The sequence below is a fragment of the Aspergillus japonicus genome, assembly GCF_003184785.1.
Source record: "Aspergillus japonicus CBS 114.51 unplaced genomic scaffold BO86scaffold_31, whole genome shotgun sequence".
NCBI lineage: Eukaryota > Fungi > Ascomycota > Eurotiomycetes > Eurotiales > Aspergillaceae > Aspergillus > Aspergillus japonicus.
In genome coordinates this window covers 120399-136168 of record NW_020291668.1, presented here as the reverse complement: position 1 = coordinate 136168, position 15770 = coordinate 120399, and the positions used below count along the sequence as shown (strand labels likewise).

The 15770-nt window shown below is 44.7% G+C and overlaps 5 protein-coding genes across 5 annotated transcripts; 3 read left to right on the top strand and 2 right to left on the bottom strand.

Annotated features, from left to right (window-relative positions):
- Positions 1-397: 397 nt before the first annotated feature.
- Positions 398-1727, bottom strand: BO86DRAFT_340748 (uncharacterized protein). Its single transcript, XM_025669061.1, has 4 exons — positions 1594-1727; positions 1508-1536; positions 909-1425; positions 398-846 (listed from the first exon to the last, which is right to left on the bottom strand). Exons 1-4 carry the CDS (start codon positions 1645-1647, stop codon positions 646-648), a joined length of 801 nt encoding a protein of 266 aa, XP_025526725.1. The 5' UTR covers positions 1648-1727; the 3' UTR covers positions 398-645.
- A 3532-nt stretch (positions 1728-5259) lies between these two features.
- Positions 5260-7227, top strand: BO86DRAFT_419751 (uncharacterized protein; the record flags this gene model as incomplete). The annotated part of the gene is made up of 4 exons (XM_025675144.1): positions 5260-5467; positions 5522-5729; positions 5782-6948; positions 7002-7227. The coding sequence occupies 4 exons, from the start codon at positions 5260-5262 to the stop codon at positions 7225-7227; spliced, it is 1809 nt and encodes a 602-aa protein (XP_025526724.1).
- A 2338-nt stretch (positions 7228-9565) lies between these two features.
- Positions 9566-9794, top strand: BO86DRAFT_400508 (uncharacterized protein; the record flags this gene model as incomplete). Its single annotated transcript, XM_025673708.1, has 2 exons — positions 9566-9574; positions 9627-9794. The coding sequence occupies 2 exons, from the start codon at positions 9566-9568 to the stop codon at positions 9792-9794; spliced, it is 177 nt and encodes a 58-aa protein (XP_025526723.1).
- Positions 9795-10129: 335 nt separating this feature from the next.
- Positions 10130-10952, bottom strand: BO86DRAFT_120635 (uncharacterized protein). Its single transcript, XM_025666008.1, has one exon. It carries the CDS (start codon positions 10774-10776, stop codon positions 10330-10332), a length of 447 nt encoding a protein of 148 aa, XP_025526722.1. The 5' UTR covers positions 10777-10952; the 3' UTR covers positions 10130-10329.
- A 1305-nt stretch (positions 10953-12257) lies between these two features.
- BO86DRAFT_340745 (uncharacterized protein) lies at positions 12258-14216 on the top strand. The gene is made up of 5 exons (XM_025669060.1): positions 12258-12543; positions 12596-12739; positions 12810-12863; positions 12913-13204; positions 13255-14216. The coding sequence occupies exons 1-5, from the start codon at positions 12460-12462 to the stop codon at positions 14010-14012; spliced, it is 1332 nt and encodes a 443-aa protein (XP_025526721.1). The 5' UTR covers positions 12258-12459; the 3' UTR covers positions 14013-14216.
- Positions 14217-15770: the final 1554 nt, after the last annotated feature.

Here is a 15770-nt window from a genome sequence, read left to right as displayed (position 1 = left end):
ATTAATGCACCATATGATCCACTTTTCGGAGTTTTCCGACTTTGCTTATTGGTTTCTTTAATGTCTGACCGAAATTATACTTAGTCTTGGTACTACTGGAAGGTTTTGAGAATGGGATATAATATATATTTGAGCACAGTTGAAACGTGGCTGCCGAGGCCACAAACAGACGTAATCGTTTCCGGGGGCAATTTTTACGTAGTTTGCTTGTGCACAAAGGAGCCAATGGTTTGAACATGGTTTGCTCTGGGCTGAGGCTTGGTGGAGGAGCTTATCCGCTTTTGTCAGCGGTGGAGCTAACTGACTACCCGTCCCGTTGCACGTGAATTAAATGGGAGGAGGGTGGTCTCCAGCCACGGGTAGATAACTAATTTAATCATTTCCGATTGTGTCGGCACAATAACTAAATAAACATTGAAATCTTGCTCCTCCAGCCACATCTAGGTTCCGTCGTAGCTGGTTCTGGCCGCCTCATTCAAGTTTGAGCTCAAAGAGGCCCATAAAGACATCATAACGCCCAGCATACAGCCTCTCATACTTCGCCACTTCATCATCAATTGGTGACGCGCGTTGCGCACGCCGATGCCCTGAAACAATGAAGAAAGCGAGAAATAAAACAACAAGAGGCTGCGCACACGCCGGAACTTAATCTACCTCCCAGTTATCCCTATATTCGGGGTTTGACTGGGGTAAGAATGTCCTCTGCGCCTCCCCGTGGGCACCGTTCTGGGTGTCCTCTTCGTCCTGCACTGCTGGGTGTGAAATCCGCTGGTAATCAGGCCTCCTGCTGGCAGATTGCCTACTCACCCAACTTATTCGACGGCCGGAAAGCCGAATGAGAGCGATCTATGTAGAGTTGCCACATATTAGCCACTACTTCATAAACGTCGGTGTGATGGTAAACCTACCTTGGCCGCGAAAACAAAAACAGCCGCTGCGAAAACCAGCCAAGAAGTACTCTGCTGGTGCTCTCTCCAAGGAGCGAAGCAACTCCTCTGATATCCTAGCTGCAGTTCACATGCATTGTCCCCATGGTTCCGGTCCTTGAAGGGCCATGCCCTATCGTGAAGACTTCGAAGACCACAGCATCGGAACTCATCTTGGATTGATCGGATAGCGTGCGAATTCTTCGACTGAAAGAATGCCTGCCACTGTTGGTCTAGGTTACATGAGAGAATACTGTCAGGGAAGATGTACGCTAGCGCTACTGTGGCAACGATGGTCGATATGATGGTCTGAATCTGATTGAGTATACCGGATACTGTGCTCCACCAACAATTGCGAGGAGTCTCATAGTTTGACTGCTGGAAAAACACTCGCGTGGCTATCAGTGTGAGTACTATGATCGGGGATATGAGTGTCGCGGTGGCTGGAACCCATGTCGGTAAAGGAAGAAGCAGAGCGGCAGTGCGAGCCCAAGATAGCCTATTCCGCGAGAAGTCTGTTACTCATCATTCTCTTTTACTACACGCTGGCTAGAGATGTGATGAAGAATGCGATAACTCACGCTCCAAGGATCAAGGAGATGGCCCCGCCCTAGTGGCGAAGTTTATCAACGGAGGTCATAACCAGGTTGGATTTTCACTATCTTACCACAACCAACATGATATAGAGGAGGGTAGTTGTATCGATCTTGAAGGGCATCATTTTAGCATATGGTCTGCTCTTTTTGGGCGACGCTGAATTGAATGAGGAGGATGAAGAAATGTGCGGGCTGCTCGCTGAGGTGGAGGACATGGCCGGGGAAATAAGAACGGAATTGGACGTGGCCATATTTGGTTAAGCGTATCCCTTGCTCTTGAAGTGCCACTAGACCGAAGTTGGTAGCACCTCACTCAACTTCTCTCCATTTGAGTGGCTGTTACTTCACTTCTAAGTACATACCATAACTGTCTCCATAAGTATGATTGTAGTAATATATTGCAAGTTCAGACAAAGAGCGCTCGCCAAAGCATGGAGATGCTGGGATGCTATTCCGCTTCACCAAAGCATAGTACAACTTGATTATTGTGACGATATCCGATTCATAAGCCATTGATATCATCATATAAGCCAAAATGAAGGAGGAAAAACCGAAACAGGAGGGGTAGCGATAGTACTGTAACCAGATCATGCATCACATGTGGTATGTGCAGCGATATTGGTGTCCAGAATTTATCGACGTTATCCAAAGATCCGACTCTCCATCAGCAATGAAATACTCGAGGTGCTGGGTAGTCCTCAAAATGGCTAGGTAATACCCATCCCAGTGACATGAAATGCCCTGTAGGATGAAACGACCACCAGGTACCTGCACATTCGAGCACCATTGACTCCGATCCTCAGGTTGATTGCTGTCTGAAAACAATCAAAGCAAAGGTGATTTAATCTTTTATATCACGGCTCTCTTGAAGACAAGAAATAATTTGTTCAGGTGCTGGATTAAAGGGATTTTGTATACTAATAGGAAAGCCGCTGTCGACTACTTTGACGCCAAGATCCTTGGCCAACACATCAGAGATGAGTAGGAACAACATTTTTGCAAGATCTGACCTTTCTGGTGGCAATCCCAGTTTTTCCATGTAATCATATCGATTTGAGCTACGAAAATGTTGATTGAAGCGAAATTCTTGGCAGCGGAGAGGTACAAAAATTAACAAATCTGTTCAGGCCAATACACGGAAAGATAACAATAATGTTACTTTGTGTATAAAAAATTACAACTCTTGCTCAACATGACAGCCGCCCCATAGCCCACGTCTGTAAATATTACGGATTGTTACCTTGCACAGCCTGGACCGATGATCAGGTGACTATCATGGCCGTTGATTGAAAGCCATTGTGCGTAGCAGGACCAGTCCTGGGGGATATTGCGTTTATTATCTTGGCTGTTGACTGTAGACACTCAGCTGCAATCCTTAGCTGCGAATCCAAAGATCAAAACACGTCCGGGCTGGCAGCCAAGGACCAAGGCTAACCCTGACTGTCCTACAGCCGAACACAACGGGCGACCGCACAAACAAGCCTGGTAACTTCACTGCGCCGCTTTTGAGTGCAAGGCAATAGCTTGAGCCGTTTTTGATGTCTTTTAACAATAAGCAAAACCTCTTCTTACTGAGGAAGTTTGCGGGCTGAGCTGCTTTATTCTTAGATAGGCACCAGATAAACTGCGCCACGCTATTCTTATTCGGGATGTTAAAGAGCCACGGTTTCTTAACTTCCTTTTTGAGGCAATAAGCTCGGAATATTTTAAAACCATATTTCTAAATAATGGCTTCACGAGGCTTGCACTTGGTAGAAATAGTTTAAATTATTATCAACCTTTGTATCGGTTACAAATCAGAAATAATAAAATCAATGCAATTGTTTTTAATGGGTTAATAATACCCACTAATAGATCCTAACAGTTTGAGTTTGAGGACAATCATGACTTTAAATAATGGTAATCAATAATGTCTGCTTCGGGGAAATTGGTATAATATCACATATGATTATTGCTATTCGCCCAGTTGCCAATCACATTTGTCAAAACCATTTAGACATTGAGTTTTGTTTATCCGGCTCTTTTCTGCTTCCCAACAGATTACCCCACACCTACAGTAGTCTCCGTCACCTAGTAAAGGAGGTTAACATACTTGGTATTTTGTACCACATGGATAGGTGATCGTAGTGGAACTTTATCGATCAACTCTTGAATTCCGCTCTGACTAAGCACATGATCTGGATTGATGCTGCTTATATTTCTGAATTCCTAGTTTCAAAAAAAGTCTGCGAAATCCGCTTTTTGTGGAAACAAACCAGGAAAGAAAGATCTTCACAGGTCATCCCACCCGTCCGTAGCCAGTTCTCGAGTAGCGCAGTGCTTTATATTCCTACTAATGAAGCTAGAGTCATGGGCCAAACGTACTGTATAGAGCTGAGACAGGTCCCTAGGGGCTAGTCGGTAAGTTTTTACTGTGCTGTGTGCCACATAAGTAACGATCTTGAGCTTTTGATCACGAGGCCGAGAATAACAAAACTGTTACTTATTGCCATTGGATGCCAAGGCGGTGGCCATAATAGGAAGTTAGGTGCTTCTATTATTCTAATCACCAGAATAAAAATGGCGTTGATGTACGACGAACACACATTGGCCTTTCCGTCCTGATTGGACACGAACGAGTTGACCGATTTTAATCGCTATCAGTCAATTGTGACTAGATCACTTCGAATGCAAATGTGGCCAAGAAATTAAGTCAGGGATTAGTTCACTCATAAAAACCCTTGCTATCCAAGACTTTGTGAAAGCGGGTTAAGAAGCCCGAGGAACCTTTGTCGGCAGGATAATTTTGTTGGCAGTGTGGATTGCGTGTAATTCAATCTGAAGGAGGCAAGGGAGTTGAGTCGGAAGAACGGCCGAGTCTCTTGGACGACGCTTCTTGAGGCTTCTTTCACGCGGAAAGGATTATTCCCACGGCATTTCAGATTAGTACAATCGGCTGCCCCGCTCCCCACCGGTACTGTAATCGTCGAATACGTAAGTTACCGTGCAGAGTACAACAACTAATGAGCTGGCATGTTGGCTTAGGGGTGCCTATCTCTCACACATGCTGACCGTGACTGTAGGCGAGTTTCGTTCCACGATTATCTTCTTTGAGAATATCGGATTGAGTGGCACTGCAAAGAGTCCTAGATGCCGTGGTACTTCATACTACCCATTGTACTCGAATTAGTATATGGATGTAGTCTTCCCTGACTAGATTCTCATTTGATCATAAATGTCGCAAACACGTCGGCCGGCTGTCTAGTACTTTTTAGTCTTTCGGTGGTTGACGTATAAGGGAAAAAATCCACATTGGTCGCTTATAGGTCGTTGTGAAGTGCCAGAAAGAAAGTTTTGCTTACCTCTTACTGACTTATTGTAATGTACTTTTCGAGCCTGCAGATCCTGGCCTTTTTTTGTCGTTATGCATACACAGCGATCTTTTGTTACTGAGGGTTGAATTCCAGACACTAGGCCTTCAGCCACATTATGCTCGTCGCTGCAAACTCAGTGAAGGTGCATATCTCCATATACTTCCCATCGTATCTCTCTTGTAGAGCTGGGTAGTCGACATCCTTTCTATAAATGTGGTAAGCCTGAGTCTTCTGCGATAGCAGTATGGCTCTGAATATTCCAGTCTTCAGATGCTCAATCGCTGGATATATTGATCTGTGGTTATAAGCTCAGAGATCTTCTACACCTACTTCTTCCTAAATTTAGGAAAGACGGCTCAATTTCTACACCCACGGTGAATCAACATGGCTACATCTCGGGATATGAAAATGCATAAGCTCGAAAAGATCATAGGTCATACCTTTGTGCTTAAAAGATTGGTCTACCTTGCTTGCACTTCTGCTGGTGCAGACCCCAGCAACTATGACGGGAACAGAAGACTATCTCAACTTGGAGCATCTTTGGTGGACTCCGTCCTTGCCATAATAGTATTTTTGGTCGACGGAAGCAGAGGTAAGCCGATTTCAAACCTGGCCACCTAGAGTAGACTCACTTACAACAGTCTAGAATGTACTGCAAACCTGAGAAAGGGTTTTCTTGACAAGAAAAATTATCATTTTGTGGCGAAGCGGGCCGGTATCGATGAGTGCATAGAATATAACGAGCGCACTGACCCCAATTCGCCAGAGGTTTTCCGTAAAGCCATAAATGCTATCATAGCAGCTGTATTCCTTGATACCTGGAGCATCAAGACCACGATAATCGTCATCTTACGGCAAGTATTCTATCATAGTACCGTCCTACGTATATTGACTTTATCAACTCAGGATCTTCTCTCGGCCCAGTGACGACAGAATTTTTGGAGAACTGCCTGCTATTCCAATTGATACTATAGAAGCACTCTCTAGTGTGCCCAGAATTATACTTGCTCAGGAAAGTGGTGTGATCGATCCTAGTATACTTTTGAGCAATGAGTCTTTCGAAAGATCTTCGATTTCGCCAATGTTGCACAGATTACTAGAACACCAAGTCGAAACAACGGCTCCTATCGTTACAGAGGCGACAGATAATATGACTGATAAATTCAACATCTCAGACTTTCTGAGAGACGACTTATTGTTAATGGAAGATGAAAATCACGCGAATGGATTTGAAAATGATGCAGAGATTGAGTTAACACCTGCAATCGATGGCCATAGTACAACTTCATTGATGCAAGGCGGCACACCGGTGACACATCGTCGGAGAGGTTTGTCCAGTGACGACGAAAGCATCACAGTGGCGCATCTACCGAAACGAGGGCGTAAGGCCAAGAGCACGAAATTTTCAGTTCTGCAGTCCCAAGAGGCTGAGGAAATTCTGTCAAAAGAGAGAGAAAATTGTGCTCTACACAATGTACAGCCTCCTGAAAAGGTTTACTTCTCTCCCAGCATAGTGAATAGAGCCTGCAAGCTTGAAAAGGAAACTCTAGGGGGACTTGTGATGATCTTGATAACAATTGCTGGCCCCCGATCAGTGATAGCCTTGAGAGAGACAATTATCTGCGAAAGAGTGGAGAAAACAATTGATTCATTCCACCTGGCTCAGAATATCACCAAGCGGCAGCGATACGACCTGATAAAAAGACTGGGCCAAAAGAAAATACTTTTCCAATTGCTCCGCTGGTATCATGTTCTCGATTTATTTGAGCAGTGTGGAGGAACCCGGACTCAGTCTAGCACGGGATTTGTTAACAAGACATCGGCGGATTTTGTACGTCCAGAACGGCGCCCAGGGAATCCTGGCAAAAGAGCTGATTCACAAGTGGTACAAGCAATGAAGGAGTCGCTGATGGAACTAAACCATAGCAGTCGCGTCAGCGATAACGAACGCACTATTTTTATGCGGTATTGGAAGTTGGGACAGCGACTCTACATGCTCACGAACAAGTTCGGTCGATGGATACTTGGTCTGATGGTCGCCCCGGCTATGAATATTGAGGTAACAGATAATATGTCAGTGTGGAACAAGGCGGTCTAGAATGACTCCAACACTGACATGATTCCAGGCTAATAAATCCCAAAGACGAAATTTTCCGTGACTTCGTCAATTTGCTCGAAGAATCTCAGGGTCAGTGGTTAAGAACATGTGGTGATGCAGCCTCTCATTTACTTTGCCCGTTGCTTGAATCTCGTCTAGATGAAACAAGGATTTTTCAGCTGGAATCTATGGAACCCCGAGATATTATGTCGCAGCCCAAGTGCTCGGAGGCGCTTTTTCGCACTATCGCCTAGACAATAGAATCAGCCACCCTGGGGTGTCTACACTCAATGACCAAGTTTCCATGCTCGTACAGTATACAATAGACACAAGTAAGAGCCTGCTGGATCTCACGAACTAAATTAGCTGCGGTGCGTTGAGCATCGGCATCTCGCTCAATATCATGTGCAGGAAGGCAGAGATGGAGCTGCCTGAAGTTTTCTAGTGGTTCATCAGTTTCGACTCTGTATCACGAAATTTGTGATTAACACAGGTTCCCAAGGAGAATAATGTGGTGTGCGAGCCAACGCAAATCGATTTTGTTACTCGTCCAACTGTTTGGCGAGGCATTGATACTATAAGAATGAGGCACGTTGCCTTCATGCCAGGTGACTATATACACATTTTCTATGATAATGATATACACAGGCAAGGGTCCAGGTCGAGGCATTGAGACACTAGATTGACGTCACCTACTTGCGATACCAAGACTATAGAAGAAACAGCTCATAGTAGATGCATCAAGAAAGGAAAATCAGTAAGTCAAGGCAGCGGTAGCCTTTAACTGTAATGAGCGCATTATCAGATTGTGACAAATCAGTATCGTATCAATAAAGTATTGGTCAGTCTACGCAGCTGAGTTAATGGCAATCTACTGTGCTATCGGACCCGTTTTCCAGCTAGTACGGAATAACGAAAAGAACACAGTCACAAATCAAGAACCAGCAACAATCCTCGGTGATACTGTAGTATGGCTGGACTACAGTTGATCTACAACTTATGGAATTAATCTCAGGCCAGTGTATTATCCAGGCTTTTACTGCCGAGCTGAACGTACGAGGAAATCCACTGCGACTGGAATGGGTGCCGGGCCGCTGCTAGAAAGAAAACTGAAAACGATGCAGCCGACCGGCTGGCTCAGAATACAGTGGGTATAAGAAGAAACACTCTTTTTAAACATTGCCTCTTAAAAAGATACATAAGCAGCAAGATCTACTAAGAATGGGAATAAGAATTAAGGACCTCAAAAAAGGGAGGGCACCTACGCCAGATCGACTGAGGCCTGCCATCCAGCAGGTCTCGCCGTCTGTACAGTTTGCTTCTGCAGAATCTAGTATATATACTTATACAACCCTGCACGGGCTATTTATAGCTTGCAACGCATGCTAAACAACGGGGCTTCCGGTAAGACGAGAAATGCCAATGCGGGGCTACAGAAATAATAATACACATATAAAGTGACTTCCCCAGCTCAGCGCTATACGTTAGAAACTGCGGCGGGAGATTGGAGGTGTGCTTAAAAAACTATCAGATATGCTAAGAGGGGTAAGCCAAGATAGGAAAATAGGCTACAAGATGTTTCGTTAGACAGGAGCGTTCTCGGGGCATTTCTGAACTTCGCGGAGCCACTACAGAGATCTTGAAGTTGCGTGCTACGAGAACGGTCAAACAAAACCCCAGGCACTGGTCTATAGGCCTCAGCGAGGCTCTAAATTGGTCAGGAAAACTAATAATTTACGGTGAAAAGATGTATATAGAGTTAAAGTGGATACCTGCATATTATCTAAAGCGAGGGCGCAGCGTATGAAACACCACCACCACCACCACCAATACCATCATCATCATTATCATACTGTTCCTCGAAACCCAAATGTAACGATCGCATAAGTGAGGCAGACAGCTCTAGGCCGTTGACTACGAGTCCAGCGTCCATCAACCAAAATAAGTCGGCTGAGATGCAATACTTGAATGTAACCTAAGCACTATGCGATGCCTACAAGTCGGCTTACTTTGCATGGCCGGTAAGTTGTAATGTGACGTACCAAGGTTTCAATCATGAAGTCATGAGTTGATGCAGAAGGACAATCTGTCTTATATTAAGATTACGTAATGAAGAATTCAGTAAGTTACTGAAGTTGTAACTATAAGAAGTGGATTGGACATCTGTCTCGCTTCAGAGAAATATCGAGTACAGCGAAATAACCGCTTAACAAAGCCACATCATGGTGATCCACGCTTCCGATCACGACCATGGGCTAGCAGACCCGGTATTGCTTGAGAAAATTGACAGGCCATTTTGCCTGTAACGTGGGGGATTACATTGATCTCCCTCAACTGGTTGTTGTTGGGGACCAGTCAAGCGGTAAAAGCTCTGTGCTAGAGGGCCTTACTAGATTGGCATTCGCTCGAGACAGCGGCCTATGTACGAGTATTGCAAATCAAATCACATTTCGCCGAACTCAATGCGAATCGAGAACTATCACAGCTTCGATTATTCCCGATTCTAGTACAGAAGATACAAATGCGTCGAATCTGAAGAGATGGAAATGGAAAGATATACAAACTCTGGACAAAGACTCTTTTTCTGTTTTAATGGCGGAAGTCAGTGAACAGACTATAAGTTTTCAAAGGCAGTACTGATTTCTATCGCTAGGTGCACGCCCTCATGGGAGTCTCCCGCTCCAAAGATGACGTATTCCCCATGTTCTCTAAGCACATTTTGCGAGTTGAGATTTCTGGTCCGAACGAAGATCATCTGAGTGTGATTGATGTTCCGGGTACAGTTCTTCCGAAAAGCGGTGTCACCGCCTGCACTCTTTGATTGATTTAGCACCCCGTGATAAAATAACACTATACCAATCCTAACACGGAGCTGGAAACCCTTGAACTGTGTATTGTATAGAAGATAGTATTTTTATAGATATTATATCCCACCTTTAAATGTTCAGTGGTATAAAGCATTCCTATTCCAAAGATAATGCTAAAAGCTCTGTCACTATCCGCTAGAGAATCTACCTTATCTGAGATGGAGTTCTTCTGCTAGAAGATTCCAAGTTACATATACCAAAGTCTATCTTAAGTAACCCTCTTTATACGCAAGAAGAATTTCATATAGTTGCCCGGCTACAGGAAAAGAATTACATAAACCCCCAATTGGCAGAATAAGTGTATTTTCCCCTTAGATTGACCACATCTCTACATTTCACCTAGTTTATCTTAATGAATCAAGGTGCGATAAATATATAGATTTCCGAAAGACTGAATAGTCTTGGAGTAGGCACACCAGTCAGAATTAATAAATCCACCAGGATCAATACAACCAGATTCCTGCTTAGTCCATCAATTTGGTACACCTTTCACCAACGCCGACTCGACCTCCGATGACGGTAGACTGGAGACCGTCTCAAAACGACCCAGCATTTACCCCTTTCGAATGCGCACACGTTGCGATGATGAGATCCAAAACGCTGATGCTGTGTGCGGCTAGGAAAGCCACAGCCACAAAGAGGATTCCCGACATAGCAATGGTCCAGGTCATTTGCGCATAGAAACGAACACGAATCGCATTTGACATATTGTCTGTTCCTGTTTCCATTGCCATTATCTTCACATGGCCAACAGCCCAACCGTCCGCCACAATCGCATGTCGCACCGTCCTTAAACAACTGATCTCCGCTCAATGCTAACCGCAAATAGCGCAATTTGCGACGGTCCTTCTCCATAGGTGAATCGAACGGGCGTTCAGCTACACGCTTCATCACGTTCCGAAGCTTCGATCTCAGCTCATGTCGACTCTCGGCCATGGTCACTTTCGAAGGGCCACAGTCCGCGGTAATCACCACCGCTGAAGGCCAAAGTTTCTTGAACACTAGAAGCTATGACGATCCAAAGTCACAACAGGAGGCAGGGTTTCTTAAATACGAAGGAGAGTGTTTGGAAAATATAACTGAAAGATGGAACTAATCTGATACAGCTTGCTATTTATAACAAGAGTAGACACGGAGCTCTAGTAGAATTCGCCCGTCCCTTGGCAAATTCTTTCTCATTCCATCTCATTTCCCGCATAAGTGCAGCTTCTAAAAACAAGGCGGAATGGTTAGATAATTGGTGAGGCGACTTCCGGAAATGAGGCGAGGTGAAGCCTCTCTCATGCATTAATGCCTGATGATGTGTGGTATATACCTTTGCAAGTGGCTGCTCTGCATGCAGTTGGCATCACGAGCATTGATTAATTTTGTGCAGTTATTTATCAGCCATTCAAATCCGGTTCTCATCCCTCTTCTACGGTGCCTCGGCTTCCAGTTTTGTGCTCCAGTTTTGTGCTCCATACACAGCGGGTTGTCGTGCTCTTCTGGGTACATATAATAATTCAATGTTCTTTCAGCTCCTATAGATATCAAATCTACTTTACACAATTTTACGTGTGGGTGCAGGCCTGAATTGATGGTTTGAATCCAAAGATCCTATTAACATGTGGCATGCGTTGATAGGTGGGAAATCAAGCCGCGCACATAAGTACTAAAATTAGCAGGCCGCACATTACAATTTATTCTGGCCCTGTGACAGAGAGTTTTGTCCCGTTTCTTTTTGACTTAGACATAGGAAGTGAGGTTATGTTTTAATCAAGAAGCTCTTGCCTTCATGCTTTGGCAAGGCTGTGGGCGACGACCACTTGGTATCTCTGGAAAGCACAGAACGAAACATTTAGCCGGGCTACCTCAAGTGATATACTAACACTTGGAATCGGGACAACCGAACCTGCCTTCTTTATTTGGCCACCCAATCCCTGCGTGCCACAAGACAATTCTTTGTGCTTTTTCCAAATGACCACTGTTACCTTGAAGTCCACGCTCGAGCCCACCTGCTACCACAGCTGATTAGAAGCTTACGTTATCCTTGCCCGAGTTAGCCAGTTACAGTTTACTCTCCAATGTCTTTGGAAGAGGCGGGGTTCCCTAGCTTTCAGAATACCCGGGCTATCCTTGTCCAGAATTACTGCCACCTGATATAGTATTAGTATCAGAGTATAGGAGTTCTTTCATCTGTGCCGGGCCTCAACTTTGTTTACTTGAGAATTGATGAGCCTAGATCTATTATCTTAATATATATACTGGTTATTAATACCAAGACATGTTCATCTCCTCCACAATTTGATGGATAGCTAACCGAACAATGTAGGTGTCTGAGAGAACACGGAAATACAAGGCATCCCATTTGGCTGATGGTACAAGTTATTAAGTATCCGGAAATCCGTGCTCGGACCCCATAAATCTGTGCTTGGACGTAGAGCTGCATATTCAATGTATCCAGCTGACAACCCCCCCCCACGGTGGTGTCGGGTAATGCCAATGTGTGCACAATCTAGAAGGCTGAATGACTTTTTACCTTTCTTTATCAGGCAGACATAACCTCCTTTATGTACCGCCTTCTGTTTCAGCCGGCTTCCACTTTCTGTATCCAAAGGGTGTGAGAGAACAGGCTGTGAGATGGCGGGTGGTCCGGTGCAGAAACTTACAGCTTCGGTTTCCGAGGGCGAGAGTATCATCTTGAAGATCTTTGAGGAGTTGAAGGTGAGTGACAGCTGATTGCCTCAACTTTGTATTCTATATGCTGACTTTCAAGACTCAATCCGGTGAGATTGCGAACCTGGACCAGGAATATCGCGACGTCTCAAATGACCTTAGCAGGGAACGGTCTTCTGCCAGACGTATGCAGGAGGAGTTGGAAGCTCTGGAGAATTTTAATAGGAGCTTACTGAAAGCAATTGTTCGTTTGCCACCTGTACACAACACGTCGTTCTTTGCGCATTGTGGGATAAACATAACAAAGATTCAAGGATGACAGTTCCTTTGTGTTGGTTTTGATTGACGCCGATGCCGATGGGTATATTGTATGTGAGTTGCATGTCAATAGCAAATCAAGAAGCTGACGCATTCTAGTTCAAGGACAAATACTACACGGACTCGAATGGAGGTCGGCAGGCAGCTCTGGATCTTGAAGAGGTTGTTCGAGAGTATCTGAAAAAATGCTATCCAAACTTTGAGAAGTTACCCATTATGATCAAGGCGTTCGCCAATTTAGATGGACTTTCCCAGTTTTTGAGCAAGGCTAAGCTTATCAAGTCACCGATGGCGTTGACTACTTTTGCGAAGGGCTTCTCGCAAGCCTCTCACATTTCAGATTTTGTTCTTGTCGGGAGTGGGAAAGATCGTGCCGATGAGAAGATCAGAGGTTCGTGACATTTTCTTATAAGCATGTAGAATATCACTGATTTGAAATAGGTATCTTTCAAGAGTTTATTGGAAATCCCACCTGCCGTCATGTTATGTTCGGGGCTTGTCACGATAACGGTTACGTGCGCCTTTTGGAGAAGTATCAAAATAACAATAAAGCAGACTCGCGCAAGGTGACCCTTATTTATCCCTTTGAGCCAGGGAAAGAGTTTGGTGGTTTATCTGGATACCCCAGTTTGCAGTTTGAAACGATCTTCCAAACTGAGTCTGTGATGACTCGGAACTTATCGCCTCCACCACCTCCACTACCTCAAACTCATCGAGCATTAGGTGCAGAGGGTGGTTCGCCTCCCCCTAGCCTGGCAGTGAAGAACCCATGGATGACTGTTTCCGCCAAGTTGCCTCAGTATGCAATCTCAAGGAAGTCCGAGAATCTGCCTGAAGGCTCAATATACGTGAACGCAGCGGGGCAGCGCGTGGACAGTGAGCTTCCTCACCCATCTCAGGAAGCACAAGGTACTTGGCACCGCAAGATGAGTGCAAAAATGAAATTCTGTCGCAGGTACCACCTACACCCGTATGGCTGTAAAGGTGACTGTGGTTATTCGCATGGGCCTCTGATGGAGGATGAGAAATTGATCTACCGACGTAAGCTGAGGTTAGAGAATTGCCACACTGGTCCGCAGTGTCGCGATGCAGGTTGTCTCTTTGGGCATCATTGCTCATGTGAGGAGAAGGCCTGTAAGTTTTTGCCTGAAATGCATCATATCGATACATCATCAGTTCGTGTTATGCCGTGCATTTAGTACAGAAGTTGTCGGGGAGAATTTGAACTGCACACGTGCTGTCCATTAGTCATAAACATTCAACATGTTACCCCTCTCTCTGTACTGTAAGGGTACTAACTATATGGTGGAGGGCTCTTCAACAGCGCTCTCAGGCATTTGTCTTCTTTTTCTTTACACTCTTATCCGCAGTCACATTGGTTATTGAGAGCAAATGCAGTATGGTCTTTCATGATAACAACTTCGCTTCAATACAGGCTAGTATATTAATGCTCAAGTAAGTATAAAGCCTCTGTGTGAGCATAATATTGTTGAAGAGATAGAGATAGGTACCAAATGCGTTACTTCAAGCATGGATTATAGCCTTCGTCTGGCTCCTAGTCTTTGCGCTACGATGGCAGTAGTCCTGCAAAATATCTTCATGTGTTTCCAAAATATTAACTTGCATTGTTGCGTAATTCTAACTAGATAATGAGATTATTTTATTCAGTTTAGTCTATGCTTCTTGGTTTGAGCATACAAAGCTAGATCTGATCTGTACGCATGAATTTCTTGATTCTTATCATAAATGGTAAAATCATAGAAGTGGTAGTCAATAGATAACAATTTTCTTAGGGACAGTAAATCTCAGTTGACCGATACAGCTTGCTATAGCTGCTGGGAATCATTATCTGAATTTTTATGTACAATAGAGAAACTTTTACTATCTTACAGCCTATGAAAACAATTTGACATAACCATCCCAACCGTTAGAGGTGAAAGGATTGGTAATATACTTCAAGAGATATAGACCTGGCTGAGTATAATCCAGTCTTTCCCAAATTAGTCTAGCGTGGTCTCATTCTGAGGTTGCTGAGAGAAACAAGGAGTGTAGACTGGTGACACCAGTTTCCGGAAGTACAGTATATTTCGCAACGCAACACCCGGCATAACCACGAAGGAAGACAAGAAGTTGGTGCGCGATATGGTCCAGGCTTATATGAGAAACCCTCGCTCCATAATGCTGATAGTAGTACCGGCGAATATCGATATAGCCACTCAAGAGATTGTTGAGATGGCACGTGAACTGGACCCTCATGGTGAGAGAACACTCGGAGTTTTGACCAAGCCAGACCTGGTAGACAAGGGGGCCGAGTCAAAAGTCGTTGATCTTATCAAGGGAAGAGACATCCAAATGAAACTCGGCTGGGTGATCGTTCGAAATCTGGGACAGGGTAAACTGCAGGGAGCAGATGTCGATCGAGATGCAGCTGAAGAGCAAGAGTACGCGAAATATCCTTGGAACACCGTGGGCTGTGATACTTTTGGCATAAATGCACTGAAGATACGCCTCCAGGAAATCGTGACGACCAATGCGCGCCGAGCTTTTCCCGCGGCAAATCCCCTTTTCCTTCTGGCATCAGCTCGATTGATTTTAATCTTTTGCAGGTCAGATCAGAAATAAGCAAGGAGCTCAAAGCCCGCCAAGTTGCCCTTCGATCGCTTGGGCCAGAGCGGAAGACAACAGAACAACAAATGCAATACTTGCTAGATATCGTCGCCTCGTTTCAGAATCTCACAGCCCATGCTCTGAACGCAAATTACAGCTCAGCTGATGCTTTTGAGAGTCACCCCAATTTGAGATTGGCTACGAGGATTGTCAATAGAGATGCAAAATTCTCCGACGACTTATCCCGCTGGGGCCATATGTTCAACTTCAAGAAAACTTCGCCTCTACAAACTGGCTAGAGTGACAATAATGGCGAAGAACAAAAGTTGGGTATGCCTCAGCTGCAGTCA